A 15603-nucleotide genomic window follows, 5' to 3' on the forward strand; every position below is an offset into this window, starting at 1 on the left:
CTCTCTGCCACCAGCCCCACTCCAACTGGAGACGCAGATCCACCCTCTGTGCTCCTATCAGTCCTGACAGGGAAACGTCTCGCCATGCCACTCTTGTTTCCAGATGAGTTCTCCGTGTTCAGCAGGCCCAGACAGCAAGAGCCCATCTGTCTGGGCTCTCTAGCCCTACAGCATTTGGGCTTGCAAGCTCCTCCTTCAACTTTCTCCTTTTAGAGACTTCAGAGGTGACTGTCCTGGCTAGTCCCTTACCTTGGGAAGAAAAACACAGCCAGATGAAGGGCTGATCCCTGCCACCGCATCTCCATGTTCTTTGAACTGATCTATTTTTAATTTCCAGTTCAGATCTCGGTGTTTAAGACTGCATTTTTCAGAGACAGAATGAAATGTTTTTTGTCCACGAGGTGTGGAAAGAGATTGCTGAAGACTTTGTTAGCTCATGTGCTGCTTGCAATGAGCACAAGGCTCTGGAAAGAGGCTAGTGACATTTGATTATCACTTAGATCAGGAGAAAGAAGGAAAGCAACTTCCAAAGGCAAAGGCTGACACTGTTACAAACACCAGCAGAAGTGACCTTCACACACAGCTAGCTCTCCCTGCTGCCAAGAACCATCCTCTCAGCCACTGTCATCTGAATCACCAGTACACCTGGGGCAGAACAGCTTTACATCAGCCATGGTTGCTCTGAAATCCAGGGGCTTTTCACCAGGGTGGAGAAAAGAGTGTACAGTGGGTCCCACAGCAGGCACGTCACAAAGCCTGTACTGACCTCTCAGCTCAAGTAGGCTTGATTTTTTTGAATCATGATGAAAGCATGGGTCAGCTTCCCATCCACATCAGGCCAGTGGGCACTAGTAAGCTGAATAAGCCACTGTCCATGTGGGAAGTTTTTACAGCACAGCAAACGGGCAAGCTGGCAGTTCTACTGTTGAGCTCTGCTGCGCAGAGTGCTCTGCAGAAGAACCACCTTCAGCACCACACGGCTAAAACCAACTAAAGGGACATGAAGAAAAGGCACAGATTATAGTAGGACAGAGAATCCACATCTAGCCATTGGCATTCAGGCAGGAAAAGTTCAGGAGACCACAAAACACCAACCAAGACCATTCTTCAGGATCTAAGCTCTCTATGCACTGACAAAAGACCAACCTGTGTTTAACTCACAGCCCTGCTTCTGAAGGAGGGGACACCAGTGATGTGAGGATATGGGAGAAGCCACGGGAGAATCGCAGCAGTTCAGGGTCCATCCTTATCCCAGAATCTGCAGCAAGAGCTTTTCTCTGTTCCCTGCATTGCATGGCTGTTTGATAAACTGTCTTTCCTAATAAATCTATCCCTCATTGTACACATACGGATTCTGTTGCTCTAAGTAGCCACGGAGGTGCTGTCAGGGTCATTAAATATCATTATCTGGGGCAGCTGTTCCCCAGCATGCTGAAGCAGGAATCAATCAGGCTAAAGCATGAATTTTCCCTATACTTCTCCAAACACTGTCTTTGTCCCTTTTCATCAAGTGATGAAAAAGAGAAAGAGTTCTGCCTCTACGCCAAGGTTTAGCGATCCTCATACTGGAAGGAGCAGGCTAAAGTGAAACCAATAGCAGATCAGGCAGGTGTCAGGTTGTCAGAGGCAGGATGAGGTCTGACTGATGTCTTTACCAGGAAAGAGGAGGCAGGATGACTGGAAACAGGCCAGTGAGCTGAGCAGAGACTACTATTTAAAAAAAAACCAAAAACAAACCAACTCAACAACTTCCTTTAATATCCCTTAATGAGATAGCTTCTTTCTCTGAAGAACATGGGGTCTTTCAAACCTTTCATGTGCTCAGACAACAAAAGGGAAAAACAGACATTGAGGATTTTCACACCATCTGAGGTCAGGATTTGTTAGCTCAAGCTGTTCAACATCTGAGACTTGAGGGCTTAAAATCCAGCCTCATTTTCCTGGGTCACAACTGCTTAACCCCATCTCAGATGTTCTCTAGGATCTCTACTCCTCTGCAGTGACTGCCAGTGCTTCCAAACAGGATCACACTTTGAACTCACAGAAAAGGGATGATACCCAACTGAAATCAGGTCAAGTGTACATGTGCAGTGGGAAATAGTTAGTCTGAGAAGCAGCTTTTCTTCCTATTCCAGTTCAGTGATAGGTATAAACAGAGCTAATTCTGTGCTTGAATGGTCTAGACCCATGAACCAGGAGACTGCTGACCTGCAGAAATGCTGCTGTTAACACCCTGTCAGCCCTGAACGTCAGTTACTCTGTCTAGGTTACATAAAACAAGACAAACCTCAACATAAACCTCCATAACACAAACACCCCTGTCAGCCTTTAAGGGCATGTACACATATAAGCCAGATGTGAGGCAGCTGCATCTTTGCGTGACAAAGACAATGCAAAAAAAAGCAGTAGCAATGGCTTATTTCCTTTAAGGGAATTATCTGTCTTCCTAAAAGATCTTGGCAATGAGATTTTGGAGAGAAATCATGAGAGTGGGGCTTCCCAAGACAACACACATCAGTTTGGGGTTTCCAATGTAGCACAACCTACACTAAAGCAAGGCCCAGGAAAAAAAAAAAATGCAAACAGATGATAAAACTAAGGGTGGAAGAGCCAACAGAAGTGCCTTTTGTTCTCCAATCGAAACAAAGATTGTTCAGTCTGTTGTACGTATGCTGAAAGAATGAAAAACTTACTGCTGAACAGCAACTCCTGGGTATCACAGTTAGACCCCACATAGGAGACTTCCAAATCTGCCTCTCACACAAACCAGATTAAAACTTTGTCTACCAGCTCACATGTGATCGAAAACAATTTGATTTGTTTTAGTCAGAAATTTCATTCTAGAAAAAAAACTCCTTTTCCTCAGAGATTTATCAGGCCTGGACAATCCTCCTCAAAGAGGTTGTTATGACAAGCACTTGCTGCTGAACAAGAGTATCTTGCCAAAGAGATGCATCAGTAGTGTAACTCAGGTTCCATCTATGGTAAAGAGGTGGCCAAGACTCACCTATCCATCTCATGAGGGAGGTCATGATTTGAAGATACTTGGTCTTCTGCACATTGAAGAAGGTGAAAGGACCCAGAAGGAGAGTGAATGCTGCCTGGAAGGACAACAAAAACACACATCAGGTTAAAATTCAGAAATTCTACTAGTAAGATGAATTTATCAGTAAAGCGAAGCTTGCCTGGAAAGTTCACCTCCAGACATGTCTGTCTGTGGTGGTGCTTTCTCTGTTGCTTAATTTTACGGCCAAGTTGCCTGAGACACAGGGGGTCAAGCAAGCTGCTTGGTATCAGAGAATATGCCTCAGGCAGAAGTAGTGCACAGGATCCTCTTGGCTCTCAGCTGCTTGCTATCACTGCTACAGCACTCCTTTACTGATACACTTCAGTAAAAGCTCTCAGTGCAGCTTTATGGAACATTAAATATTAAACTGCGGCCTCTTTGTCCAAGTACATGCTCAGTTTAGGTCTGAATAGCAATAGCTGTGACCAGTCTGGACACATTAACATTGATGGGGTAGCACTGGGGTGTCCCAGGCTCAACAACAATGGAGCCAGCTCTGCCCAGAACATTTTTTTCCCATGCTTTAAGTTGCTTGTTTTACAGCTGAAAACTATAGCACAACAGTTAAGCTGGTGACTTGGAAGCTGAAACCCTGTGCAAAATAAGGAAGAAAAAAGAAATCAAAGAGATACTCATAACAAAGAACTTTATTCAGTGTGGAAATTAAAGGTACTGTCAATGAAGACGGATCTTTCTTCACTGCCCTCCTAGATGTATATTAAGAGACCAGTGTTGCTTGGCAAATTAAACTGGGGTATGCTGCTGTACTGGTCTGTTGCATCTCTTTCAGCTGGGTCACAAAATATATCCAACAAAGCTGAAAATTAGGACTACACAGCTTCCCACGTGAGTTTCTTCCAGCAGGGCACACAAGGCAACCACACTGTCAGCCCAGGCCAGAGGAGCGGTGTCCTGTGCAGCACCTTCACCTCTGCCCCGACACTGAGCAGCATCGAGCCCTGCCTACTCCAGACAGAATAGGAAAGGCCTTACTGCAGGAAGACAACCGACCTTGACTGAGGTCTGAACGTGAACTGAGAGAAGCTACTTGTGACAGGGAAACAAAACAGCTGTTAGAGGAGAGAGCCCTGCCTGTCATCCATGGGATGGCGCAGGCTAGAAATATAGTAACAGGTCCAAAATCTGTAAGCAACCAGTATCTAGAGAACCACAACACACACGGTGCAGATTTGTTGAGCAATCCAAAGGGATTTTAAAGACAAATACTCAACATTAATATTTACACATTGCTCTTTTCCATGACTCCTTAAAGCAGTTCTGAAGAAAGGTGTCACCAGAAGGGAAGAACTGTGACTCAAAAGGGCAAGCTGCGGAGCCTCAAGGTCTCTGTCGACTTCAAAAGAGTCAGCGGCAGAACAGAATCCAAGCTATTTTAAGACAAGTACAACCCCAAGAAACCTTTTTTGAGACAGTTCAGAATATCTGCAAGGCAAATTGGAAATGCCTCACATCATAAATATTCTCAGAAAACCAAAGTAAACCCAGAAGGGGATCAGATGAGAGAACCCTTGGTTTCACACATTGCTTGGTGAAGACTTAATCTGATCTGAGGCCATCATTTACACCAAGTCTTATTTTTTTGTTTGAAGAAAAAAAAAAAAAAAAAAGGAGATTTATGAAGCAATTGAGGATCCTTAGAGGAAACACTGAAATCACACAGACTACAACACAGACATAACTGACAAGACTAAGAGCTAAAACAACCTTAACAGTTGAAAATACTTCCAGTTTTAACACAGAAGCAAGGCAGCCAGTTAAAAGTCTTTTTTCACTCTTCTCCCTCTTATTCCTTTCTTCTAATCAGGAGCTTAACTCCAGTCTCCTGCCCCTCTGCAGACTGCCACTCCGACCTAGGATAGTGCACAAACCCCAAAGGACTAAACAATCTTTAGACTAAAGAGTGACGTAGGTCAAGCACCTAGAGAAAACCAAAGCAGACACCAAGTTTCTTACTAAAAATTATCTCAAATTTGTCACTAATCTCTTTTAACCTCCTCTCCCAAAACACACACTGCTCAACACAGCCTTCCTTCAAATCATGTTAATAGCTCATGCGTCAGAAAGAGCCGAAACAAAGAGACGGACGAAGGATGGTGATAATTAAGGAACAGGTGTCTTCTGCAAATTAGAATGCACCAGAACCAACTGGCAAAACAGCCCCTCAAACAGTTGCAAGGATTGACGCAAGATCACTGAGCATGGAAGCAGCTGGGTCTGAAACCCAGATTTGTCTCTAGCACTGAGGAAAGAGCTGTGTTAAGGTGGATTTGGGGCTCAGTTGCTGAAAAGCAGCAAAAGCATCATTAGGTGCTGGAAGAACCTGGGTCTCTTACGTGCTCTCCAACATCTGCTAACGAAGCAGAAAGAATTCTTCTGGATGTTACACACCACAGTTATTCTCTAGTGTTCAAGACATCTTAAACAACTACATCCTTTGAATGATTGATTCTTTCAATTCTCCTCCTCCTCCTCCTCCGTGGGCTTTACTGCTCAACTCACAGCAAAGAGATACAAGTCGTTGTGCCTGAACGGTTGGATTCCCCTCCCATCCTTTAAGATGATCAGTGTCTTCTGCTCTTAACAAGATCCTGGAGCTGGTCCAAAGGAACCAAGCGAGAGATGAATTCAAGTGCAACAGAAATGTATTACTTTTTCTACTTGACGCCCATTAGCGATCCAAGATGGATATCCACAGATCGATACAAATGATGCTAAGGCCTGCAATGAGATGAGGCTGCCCTGATTTGCAGGGATTTGCGCCAACCACTTTTAGGAAGGGAAGCCACAGCACACACTGGACTGCTTGAGAGGAGAAAGGCAGAAGAGGACATTAAATGGCCAGATTAACATCACTTTGAAGTTTTGTAAAGCTCTCTACAGGATCGAGCACAGGTCAGGAAAGAAGGTTCGGTTCCTCACCAATAGCCAGGACATGAGGGGCAAGGACTCAGTCCCTGATTAGAGCTAATCTCATAATCAACCCTCAGAAGATTCCTAAGGCCAGGGAGACTAAAAAGACATCCTCAAAAGGATGAGAAGAGACCATGATGCTTAGAAGGAGAATGTCTACATTTCTCTACCTCGCTGTGCCAGACACCTAAATGCTCTTCTGACCTATTAAGTTAATTAGTTTTATAACTTCTCCCTAAGGAAAAAGCCAAATAAGCACCTCAGACATATACCCAAACCTTCCACCTGACTTTTTCCAAGCTCAAGTCTCCCCCAGAGGGATATAATTTACAAAGTGCTTCATTACGCATGTAATTCAAACAATCTAAAACCTACATGGAAAACTGCACCAGTCAGCCCTGCCAGAAATCAAATATTCAGAGTTCTGGCACATCAAAAAGCTCTCACAAGTTTTCCAGTTCACCTCTTGAGCTAGCTGAGATGTTCTCTAAGAGTTTTATCATTCTCTTCATAAGCTTCAGCAAATTAACCTAAGGCAAAATGAGCATAGCCTACTTTGAATAAAGATTTTTCTACTAGAAGTGTTTTCCTATTAGAAACCAGCAGGAAGATGTGGCTGATTCATTGCTAAACTTAAAACAAGGTAAGGGAATCCTTCCTTCAGCTAAGAAGGAGGCTCAGATCTATTAAATGCTGTTTAGATTCATAGGGCGGCAGGTAGAAACCTTTACTGTGCACAGGACTGGCTATTAAGAGTGGTTCCCCAATTTCTCGCCAAGCTCCTCCATTAAAAGGGAAAGGCCAGACAAGGCACCAGGCTTGTTACAGAAGGTGTGTAGAACCCACATACAGCAAATAAATGCAACATACACAAAATTCTTTATTTTCCCTTCCTTTCTCATGCTGAAAAAAACAACATGAAGATCCAGCACATTAGTGTTTTTCTTGATTTTACTGACATTTCCAGTCAGAAAATTAGAAGTCAGCTAGTGTAGAGGAAAGAACACCAGCTTGTCACCCTGAATTACACTCTTCCTTGCAGGCTAGTAGCGAGCAGCACACCAGCCTTCTCAACCCCTGGGAGGGTCTTCAAATCCATTCCTCCCACCAAGCCAAGCCACAATGGTAGAGCCACCAAGGTTTGGGAGCTGCTCTGAGTCGGCAACTCAGCTTTCCCAGCCTCTGCACCTGTCAGCTCTTAGTATTTCAAAGTGAAAAGCAGGCCGGTCAACTCGAGTTTTCTTGCCATAGGGGAAATGAGCTAGGGCTTACCATTGCCTGGATTTTTAAATATATTTATATATTTCTAAAAGTATGTGTTATTAAAGCTCTTATGTTAAAACTTGGTTACATAACCTTGTTTATTGGCTTATCTTAAAAAAGCAAAAGATCAAGCGTTAATAGGACATCTGGCTGGTTTTATCAGCTTAGTTTCAGCCAAGAGGACCACCAAGAGAGCTCTCAACCACTAAGTGATGGCCAGCTAATGCCAAGAGTCTTTCAGAGCATACAAGCATGCTTTAAGCCACTCAGAAGGCGGTACTGACCAAACAGGTTCTTTATTGACCTGAAGGGTCCATCTATCACTCCAAACCAGTACAGTTCAATAGCTTTCATCTGCTTTCCAGCATGTGGTTTTTACAGAAAAAGTCAGTACAGCTCAGGAAGCACAATCAGCATCCCAAACGTAGCTGATTCATTTATTAGATGCAGTAGTTACAGCATTATGGCTAGTGCCTGCATACATTTGCAAGAGGACCATCTGAAAACCAGCTTCATTCGTAACTGTCATTAGAACTTGCTTGTTTTCATGCTCCACAGACTCATCTGTAAGAACTGCATCCATCGACGGTGCTTGCTGAGTAGTGAATTAAAACGAGTAGCTACTGTTTCTTGTTGATTCAGAGCCTGGAAACTTTCAGGCAGGTTGAGTAGAAGAGGGGCATTTACTTGAGCAAAGCAAGACCGTGAAGATTAACCTTGTTAAATGCAGCAAATACACCAGGAGCAGAACAAGAAGAGTTTTAGAGTTCTTGAATAAATGCATTTGTGTGGCACAGGGCTATCATACCAGTGCAAAGTTAGTAAGTCTCAGATACTGGGGCAAGGATCCCTCAGTTTTAATAGAAGGATGGTAAAGAGGTGGTGTAGTGCTCTCTCCTTAAATATCTCCCTTTGGGCTGAAGCCCCAGACACCCTTCTTTTTCCTTTCCTCCTTCTCCTCCCAGCCTTCCTCACCCTCATTCAAAACCAGAACTCACCCCAAACCAAATCCTTCCTTGGAGGCTCTTACTTCCCCCTCCACAGAAGAAGCACCAACCTCTCAGACAAACTTCACCTTAGGATAGTATCAACTCCACCTCTTCAGATATTAATGTTTAGATTTCACAACTGTTGAGCAATAGTACCTCTCTCCCACAAGACAGAGTACAGCAAATAACCACCCTACTCTAATGGGGAGCAAGCTGACGTTAAACCATTACTGGTTTAACAAAATGAATCACTCTCCTTGGTAGGCTTTGACACTTTGCTTGGAAAAGAGAGTCGAGTGCTTTATACAAGACTACAGGCATGCAGCATCCCCACAGCAAAGCAAGATACCAACAGGAAGATGCAAGCTCCACTGAAAGAGGACCTGACAAAGGAAGCTTTGTTTGATTCAGTGCTCAAACACAAGGAAAGACTCCTTGAGCACAGTAGGAAAAAGCAGACAATACATGCTCTCAGGAGTGGCAATTTTGACACCTATTCTGCTTCTGCAAGACATCCCTCAGCACAGAGCTATTTCACAACCCAGATGAGCAGTAGAAGGGACAGACGAAGCAATCCAACAAAACCAGACTGTGCAAGTACAGAAATAAAACAAGATTTCAGGAGAAGCAGGGACTGGCTGTTCTGTTCCCACCTGAGATACTCTCCTCTAGAGTGTGTCTAAAGAGCCACCTAGGAAAAAACAAACAAACAAACCAACCAAAAAGTAAAACTTGATTTACCAGCATTGACACAGGTCAGAGGTTTTATCCCTGGTTGGAAGCTTGAACCACACCTACTGTCTTCAGTAGAGTAGTTTATTATGGATTGGTGTTCCTAATGACATCCTCAGGGGGTTTTTAGGGCTGACTTTGGAGAGAAATATTAAATGCAAGGTGCTTTCCCCACTCCCATTTGGGAATCCCAGATAAAGAAAGCAGAGCTTTATAACATTCCAGAGCTACTTGGAGCTCCACCAACACCTACCTGAAGCCTCTGGTAGCTCGTCTGCACCCACTTCAAGTTGTGGCAACTGCTGTGCAACCCAGCAGCGGGCTCCAGTTGCTCATACCAGGGCTTCAATGCTTTTCGGCTAAAACATGTCAAGGGAAAAGGGTCTCGAGTGCAATGCAGTGTCCCCTCTGCCACCTCTCCTCCCCTTCACTAGGGTGACAAGGCCACGCTGATCTGCATGAGCTCATATCTCAAGCTAGAGCACCAGATGGCACATCAGTGAGGGCGGCGATCCAAGCTTTCGTTGGTAAAGCTTTACCCCTTGCAGTGGACAGTACAAATATAAATACATGAAAGGAGTCTGATTGTTCAGGAAGGAGCTTTTTAGAGAGCTGAAAAAAAAAAAAAGCTGAAGATCCACAGCCTTTCAAGGCTGGAGGCAGGGCTGCAGCAGGGGCCATGCTGATAGGCAGCAAGTTATTAGCAGACAAGCTATGATGAAGCTCTTAAAGTTGGTTGAAGAGACCCACAGAACAAGAATTGCTCAAAGTTGAGAGACAAGAGGGATTTTCACCTCCAGATCCCCTGTAGAGTCAGGAAGTCACAATGGAGGGAGGATGCAACTGCCAGACATCCCACAAGGAATATTTATAGATAAAGCAACAAGGGCAGTTATGCTTTGAGTACAGTGGGCATCTGCTGCCACAGCAGCTCCGGTAATTAACGTGCAGCTCTCTGGACACCTGGCAGAGACTTATAGTCATAACTCATACCAAGCATATTGCTGGCACTAAGGAGCCCTCACCCACCTTTCTCCCCAGTACCTTAAGGCAGGGAGGAGAACTGAGTCCAAGAACTAAGAGCTCAGCTACTGCCAGGCTGTTTTTTGGCAGTGAAGTGGCATTGCACCCACCCGCACCCACAGTGCCTTTTAAGCTGGTTGCTGCCTCTCATGGCTCCTGTGCCACAGAGCGCCCAGTGCTTCTTTCAAAAGGAAGACCTTCTGTAAGAGATGGAAAGAAGCACCTCTATCCCCAAAGCTACTGACTTCAGTGGATCTGAATACAACTGAGATTTTCAGAGGCTCTAGTCCAGCACCAGCTTTTGATTTTGACTGCCCAACCACCAAGGAAGTGTATTTGTCCTTGGAAGCCATGACCTTGCTGAGCATCCAACACACCAAGGGACCAGCCAGCAACTAGGCAGCTTCTACATGCAGCTCTGGGAGGTCAAGGCAGCAGCAGCATGTGGACACCAAGGCAGTACCAGAGAATGCTGCTCTCCTCACCAATCTTGAGTCAGGGCTGGAGCTAGTCCATCTGTGTGAAGATCACAGCCAGTGGCAAGCTTGCACTTTTCACGGTAAATACACTTCCATTATCATTTTTCACAAGAGAAAGATGGAGGCCAGCAATAACCTCGAGGTGACTAGCATCTAATTTTTCATCACTAGAGTATTTATGGCACAGCCATTTTCAGCATCTTGTAATCACTTTACCACTTCCTTGACCCCTGGCTCCCACTTATTCTGCATCTTCTAATTGCATCCGAACAAGCAGGAGGAAAGCAGCAAAGTGGATAGATGCAAGAGAGCTGAATGGTTGGTTTGTGATACTTGGAAGGACAGGAGTTGCAGAGCCAGGTCTGGCTGTATCCTACCCCCAGCTTACTTCAACCTCCCACAGGCTATGAAACAGGAGCCTTCCTCCTTCCTGACACTGAGGAGTCATCCCCTGCCTCCCCAATTTATTAGCATGATACAAGAGATTAATGAGTTCCCTCCAACAAAGTGTGAAGGCATAATTATTGTACACACACTGCCCCAATTTTCTGCATATTCATAGCCTCTTCTGGCAGGGTATTGGCAGCTACAATATTTATATTGACTGCAAAAGCCCCTGGGTTAGACAGCATAAAGCAAGAGGGACATGGACGAGCATGCCATGGGTGTCAGAGCACCCTGCAAACATCAAGCTACAAACTGCCAGGGTTAGGAGGGACTTGGGTTCAGCGAGGATGACTTTTCCTGAAGGCCACTAACCCCTTGTCTGCCACCACACAGTGTCTCCACCACTAAGCCATTATTTTTCCTCTTTACTTTTTCCCCTACAAACTTCTCAGTTGAGTTTCACACAATTCTTCAGCTGCCTGAAGGATGTCGTTTCAGAGACAGTGTTATTCCATTTACTATGTCAGACAGGAGTTGCCTGAAGGGAAAGGAAAAGTCCCACACTTCGTAATTACTTTGCAGCAGCACAAAAGCTAGAGATAAGGCCTGGTTGCCTGGGGCTGGCGGGCAGTCGGCTTGCTCTCAGCCTCCTCCTTTGCCTTCCTCATACAGTGCACACCAAACTGGTGCAACAGGCTTCAGAGATCAGCTCTGCCTGAGAGCATTATACCGACTTCAACTTACAAGATAAATCCCAGCTGCATTATTTGTATTTATAGTCCTGCTTACAGAAGCATGAGCCATGTGTGGGATTTGCTGATGTAGTCCAAAAATCCACATTTTTGGACAAGAGCATCAGTGATCTCACCCAGACATAAAGCGTAATTTAGGAGGATGTTAAGTTGCAGACTTATTTAGTAGTATAAGGAGATACCAATCTGTCCAGAGCTCTCTTCTCCACAGCCTCTGGTAAAATTCAGAGTGGCCTAACTGCACAGTTCTGCAGCCCTGGTGCCTTCTACCTGTATATTAAGGAATTAATGATAATTTCAGGGGAGGAGAGATCAAGACTGCTGCCTTGCTCAATGAAAATGCTGATACAAATCAGGCAGGCAGCAAGGTCAGACCTCTGTTTAAAAACAAAACTGGTGTTAAAGCACCAAACAAAATACTGGAAAATAAGCTGTTGAAAAAAAGGTTTGTATTGCATCTCCCAGGGGAGTGCTTAGCTGACTTAACAGGTCTTCTTCAACTCTGGTTTCTAGGATGCTGTCACTACCACTGCACAAAATACTACTGCACAGGGAAAATGCATTTATTACTTATCTCCTACAACTGTTCCAAAAATGAAAGATCTGCAAGACTGCTGGAACAGTCTAGTCCAAAAAAAGAATTTTAAAAGGCCCTTTTTAAACCTTTACAACTTGGTGTAGTGAGTGGGTGATCACAGAGAGATATCTGTTCTGACACCTGCCCTGTTCAGGAGAGATTGGTCTCCAATATCAGGAAAGAAGAGTGTCAGCTTTGGTGCCTTGCTGCCCAAGTGAGCTTACTCCAATGGACAGGTTTATTTAGGAAAAGCAGCAGCATGGCCTCTCACTCTTGCCAGGGTGGCTCCGCTGGGCAGCAGGGGCTGGTGAGTTTGTAACTGCAGGAAGTGCACAAAAGATATATCCAGGGCCACTTCTTTGCCATTTGTTTAGTCAGGTTCTGCTTCCAAGGTTCATGCCCACCATCCATCATCACATAAGCCAAACCAAACACTAAAGCGTGTAGGACACTTTCTATGGGAGAGCCAAGAGCATCTGAGTTCACCAATGGCCTCCATCCATCACATCAGCCACCTTGCTTCTCTTAAGGGCTGGTAGCACCTGCAGCCCACCTGGCCAGGCATACAAGCAGCAGCACAGCACCCTGCCCTTCCACACAGCTCTTGCCAGCCAGCTGGAGGTGGCAGAGGGGAAGGATGGGCCCTTTGTAAAAGCTCAGTATCCAAGTGACAGCATAACCCAAGCTCCACTCAAGTTAAAAAAAATCCACTTCTTGTGAACAGACAGCTCTGTGCAGAAAACACATTCCAGTCCCCTGCACTATTGATTTTTCCAGTGAAAAGAGACAAGCTAATCCTTTAAAGTTCGTTGTTTCAATCCATTGTCTTGCAGTTGCTTAACTACTACACCAAAGGCTGACTCTCTAACCAGCCCTAGCAGCAGGGGGGGCTTGCCTTCTGGCTGATGTTTCTTTTAGTCAGAATGTAATCAGTTACAAGGAAAGCAAGAAAAATCACACACCAGGCACTGAACTCCAGCACTTAGGTCACTAGTACAACAAGTTTATATTCCACCTTCACAACACCACACTTGTCTGCTTCTCCTCCTGCCAGGTCAGGAAAAACCTCTTATTCACAAGGCCAGTTATTATCTGAAGTTCCCTTTGCATAAGGAAGCAGGAGGAGTGTGGGAAACTCTGAAAGAGCTAGTTTATCTGTCACAGGCGTATGACGAGTGAGCAATCAAAAAAATTTATTGACAAGCCCACAGAAGAAGAATGGACCAGGATGAAGGAGGCAGGATTTATGCCATGTTAACAAGGCTGAGTGCCAATTTCAACCTTGTTAGTTTCATAATAAAAAAAGCTGAGAACTGCCTTCCCGCCCCACATTCAGACACCATTTATTTTAAACGAACTTGGCTCCTGTCCTTCTTCAACCACTTCAGAGCAAGGCAGCAACTTAACTGACCTTACTTTTTGGAAGCTGACTAGATGAGAGGTATGAGAAGACTACAATCAGCCCCTGAGACCGGGCTTTTAGCCAAGCAAAGCTGTATTTCAGAGGCACCTGTAACAGTTACGGCTATTGATATTTATGCTTAATGCAGTACTAATTCCTCTCCTGCCACAGCAATGACTCAAAACTCAGATGCCTGTGCATACAGAAATGGCATAATATTCTGGACCCTTGAGAGGCTTTTCCCTATTTTAAAGGCTTTCAGAACTGCATCTACATGCACAACTAGCAGCCACCTTTTTTGTACATTTATTTCTGTATCAGTACCATAATAAAACACAACAGAGCATTTATGGTAAGGAATATAATGCAATATCTTTGTCATGAAGGTCTTACCATGAATAACTTCTTACAGGATATGCAGGGTGACATGCTAATAGTGCCCCAGTCCTGCTGCATCCTTACTGTAAGCTGGGGTAACCTGGAACATAACAACGCTACAGTTTAAGCAGTTTATTTATACAATATGATGGCTTCACACCAGCAGAGTAAACTTCCATCAGCTTTCCTTCCCTTCCCTCGGCTCACACTGGGAGTCCAGGGCAAGCACCCCGAACCTTTTTGACTGATGCACTGTGAAATCAGCCCTTCCTGCTCCAGACACCCAACACTGAAACAGCTACCTTGCCCACTGCTGCTTCTCAAGGTCTCTAGACACTGGGACCTGTAAGAATAAGTATCCAGGAGATAGCAGCTGTGACCCATTTATTATCAGATGCTGCTGCAGGACACAGCTGAGAAAGGCAGGGCAAAGGAAAAGCACTTCCTGCAAAGGGAACAAGCGGAGCAAACCCAGGTGTCCTTGGAAGAAGCATTTTGCTTGCAGCACTGCTCCGTCTCCATTTCTTCAACTCCCAGATGGCAAGAGACAGCTTAGATCAAGCATGGATGTTCAAGTACCACTATGAGGGCTCCCCTCATATCACTGCTGGGAGGTAAAAAATAAACCAAAAAACCCACAAAGAAAGCCCACAGAGGCCAGAAGGCAACCATGGACAGAGGCCACAAGTTTCACACACGGAACAAGCCAATAAAACTGCCCTAGTACAGGCAAATGTATCTGGAAAGATCTATTTTGACAATGAAAGAGTGACAGATACCTTTACCCAGAGCAGAGGGTGCACACACACACGCAGCACAGTCAGGAAGGAGAGATGCTGAGGAGGGAAGCAGAGCACGTATGCTAGCGGCACAAAGCACGGTGCTCCAGCCTACAGCCGAAGAGGGCTGGGAAGGCAGCACCGCACCGAGGCAGACAGGATCTACATCAACATTTATCAGTTCAGCCTTCGCATTTGTCGATTAAGTTCCACTGGCACTGAGCAATTGTACATGTCCTCAGACTACCTCCTTACCCCCCTGCACAGCCTCCCGCAGCTGCGGCCCAGCCCCGCGCCGGTCGCTGGGTATTCTGATCAGAGCGTCAGGCTGGGGTGACATTGTCCCCTCCTGAAGAGGGACGGTAAGTGCCTGCAAGCCCACTCATTTTATTCACCGCACAAGCACGTTTCCAACTGGGATAATCTCCATTAAACCATCTGCGCTCCCATCTTCGCTCGAGCTGCACCCGCTGGGCTGCCTGCGATACTGCAGCATCTGTGAACCGGCAAAAGCGGATGCTGCGTCCCTTTCCCAATCAGCTAAAAAACCAACAGAGACTCAGACAGAACAGATGCACCTGGTAGCTTTGACGTGCTACTGAGCCAGGCTACCAGGAGTACCTATGCCAGTGCCTCCTCTGAAAGGCATACGGCTCCCCCTGAGAATTTAAGCCATTTCCTTTCCATCGTGGGAAGACACCATACCCCAAATTGCCAGAAGAGGAGGGCTGAGAAGAGTGTAGAGGTTTTAGCTACAACGACCGCCCTGGTGCAGAAGAGAAGAGCCGTTTGCCAGGTCATGAATGCATTTTGGATCAGACACTCTGAATGGCTCCTGATCCCC

At 45.4% G+C, this 15603-nt stretch overlaps 1 protein-coding gene across 3 annotated transcripts in view; it reads right to left on the reverse strand.

Moving 5' to 3' along the window:
- Positions 1–15603, reverse strand: part of TMEM104 (transmembrane protein 104) — a 52738-nt gene that overhangs the window by 22667 nt on the left and 14468 nt on the right. For all 3 annotated transcript variants that reach the window (XR_003399662.1, XR_003399661.1, XM_026861095.1), the window contains exon 8: positions 3008–3101. Coding sequence is in view for 1 of the 3 variants with exons in the window: in XM_026861095.1 (XP_026716896.1) it covers positions 3008–3101 (94 nt within the window). In the remaining 2 variants the exon portion in view is untranslated. The remainder of the gene's footprint in view (positions 1–3007; positions 3102–15603) is intronic.

This window comes from Athene cunicularia (assembly GCF_003259725.1).
Source record: "Athene cunicularia isolate RWA chromosome 18 unlocalized genomic scaffold, athCun1 chr18_part1, whole genome shotgun sequence".
In the NCBI taxonomy this organism is placed as follows: Eukaryota; Metazoa; Chordata; class Aves; order Strigiformes; family Strigidae; genus Athene; species Athene cunicularia.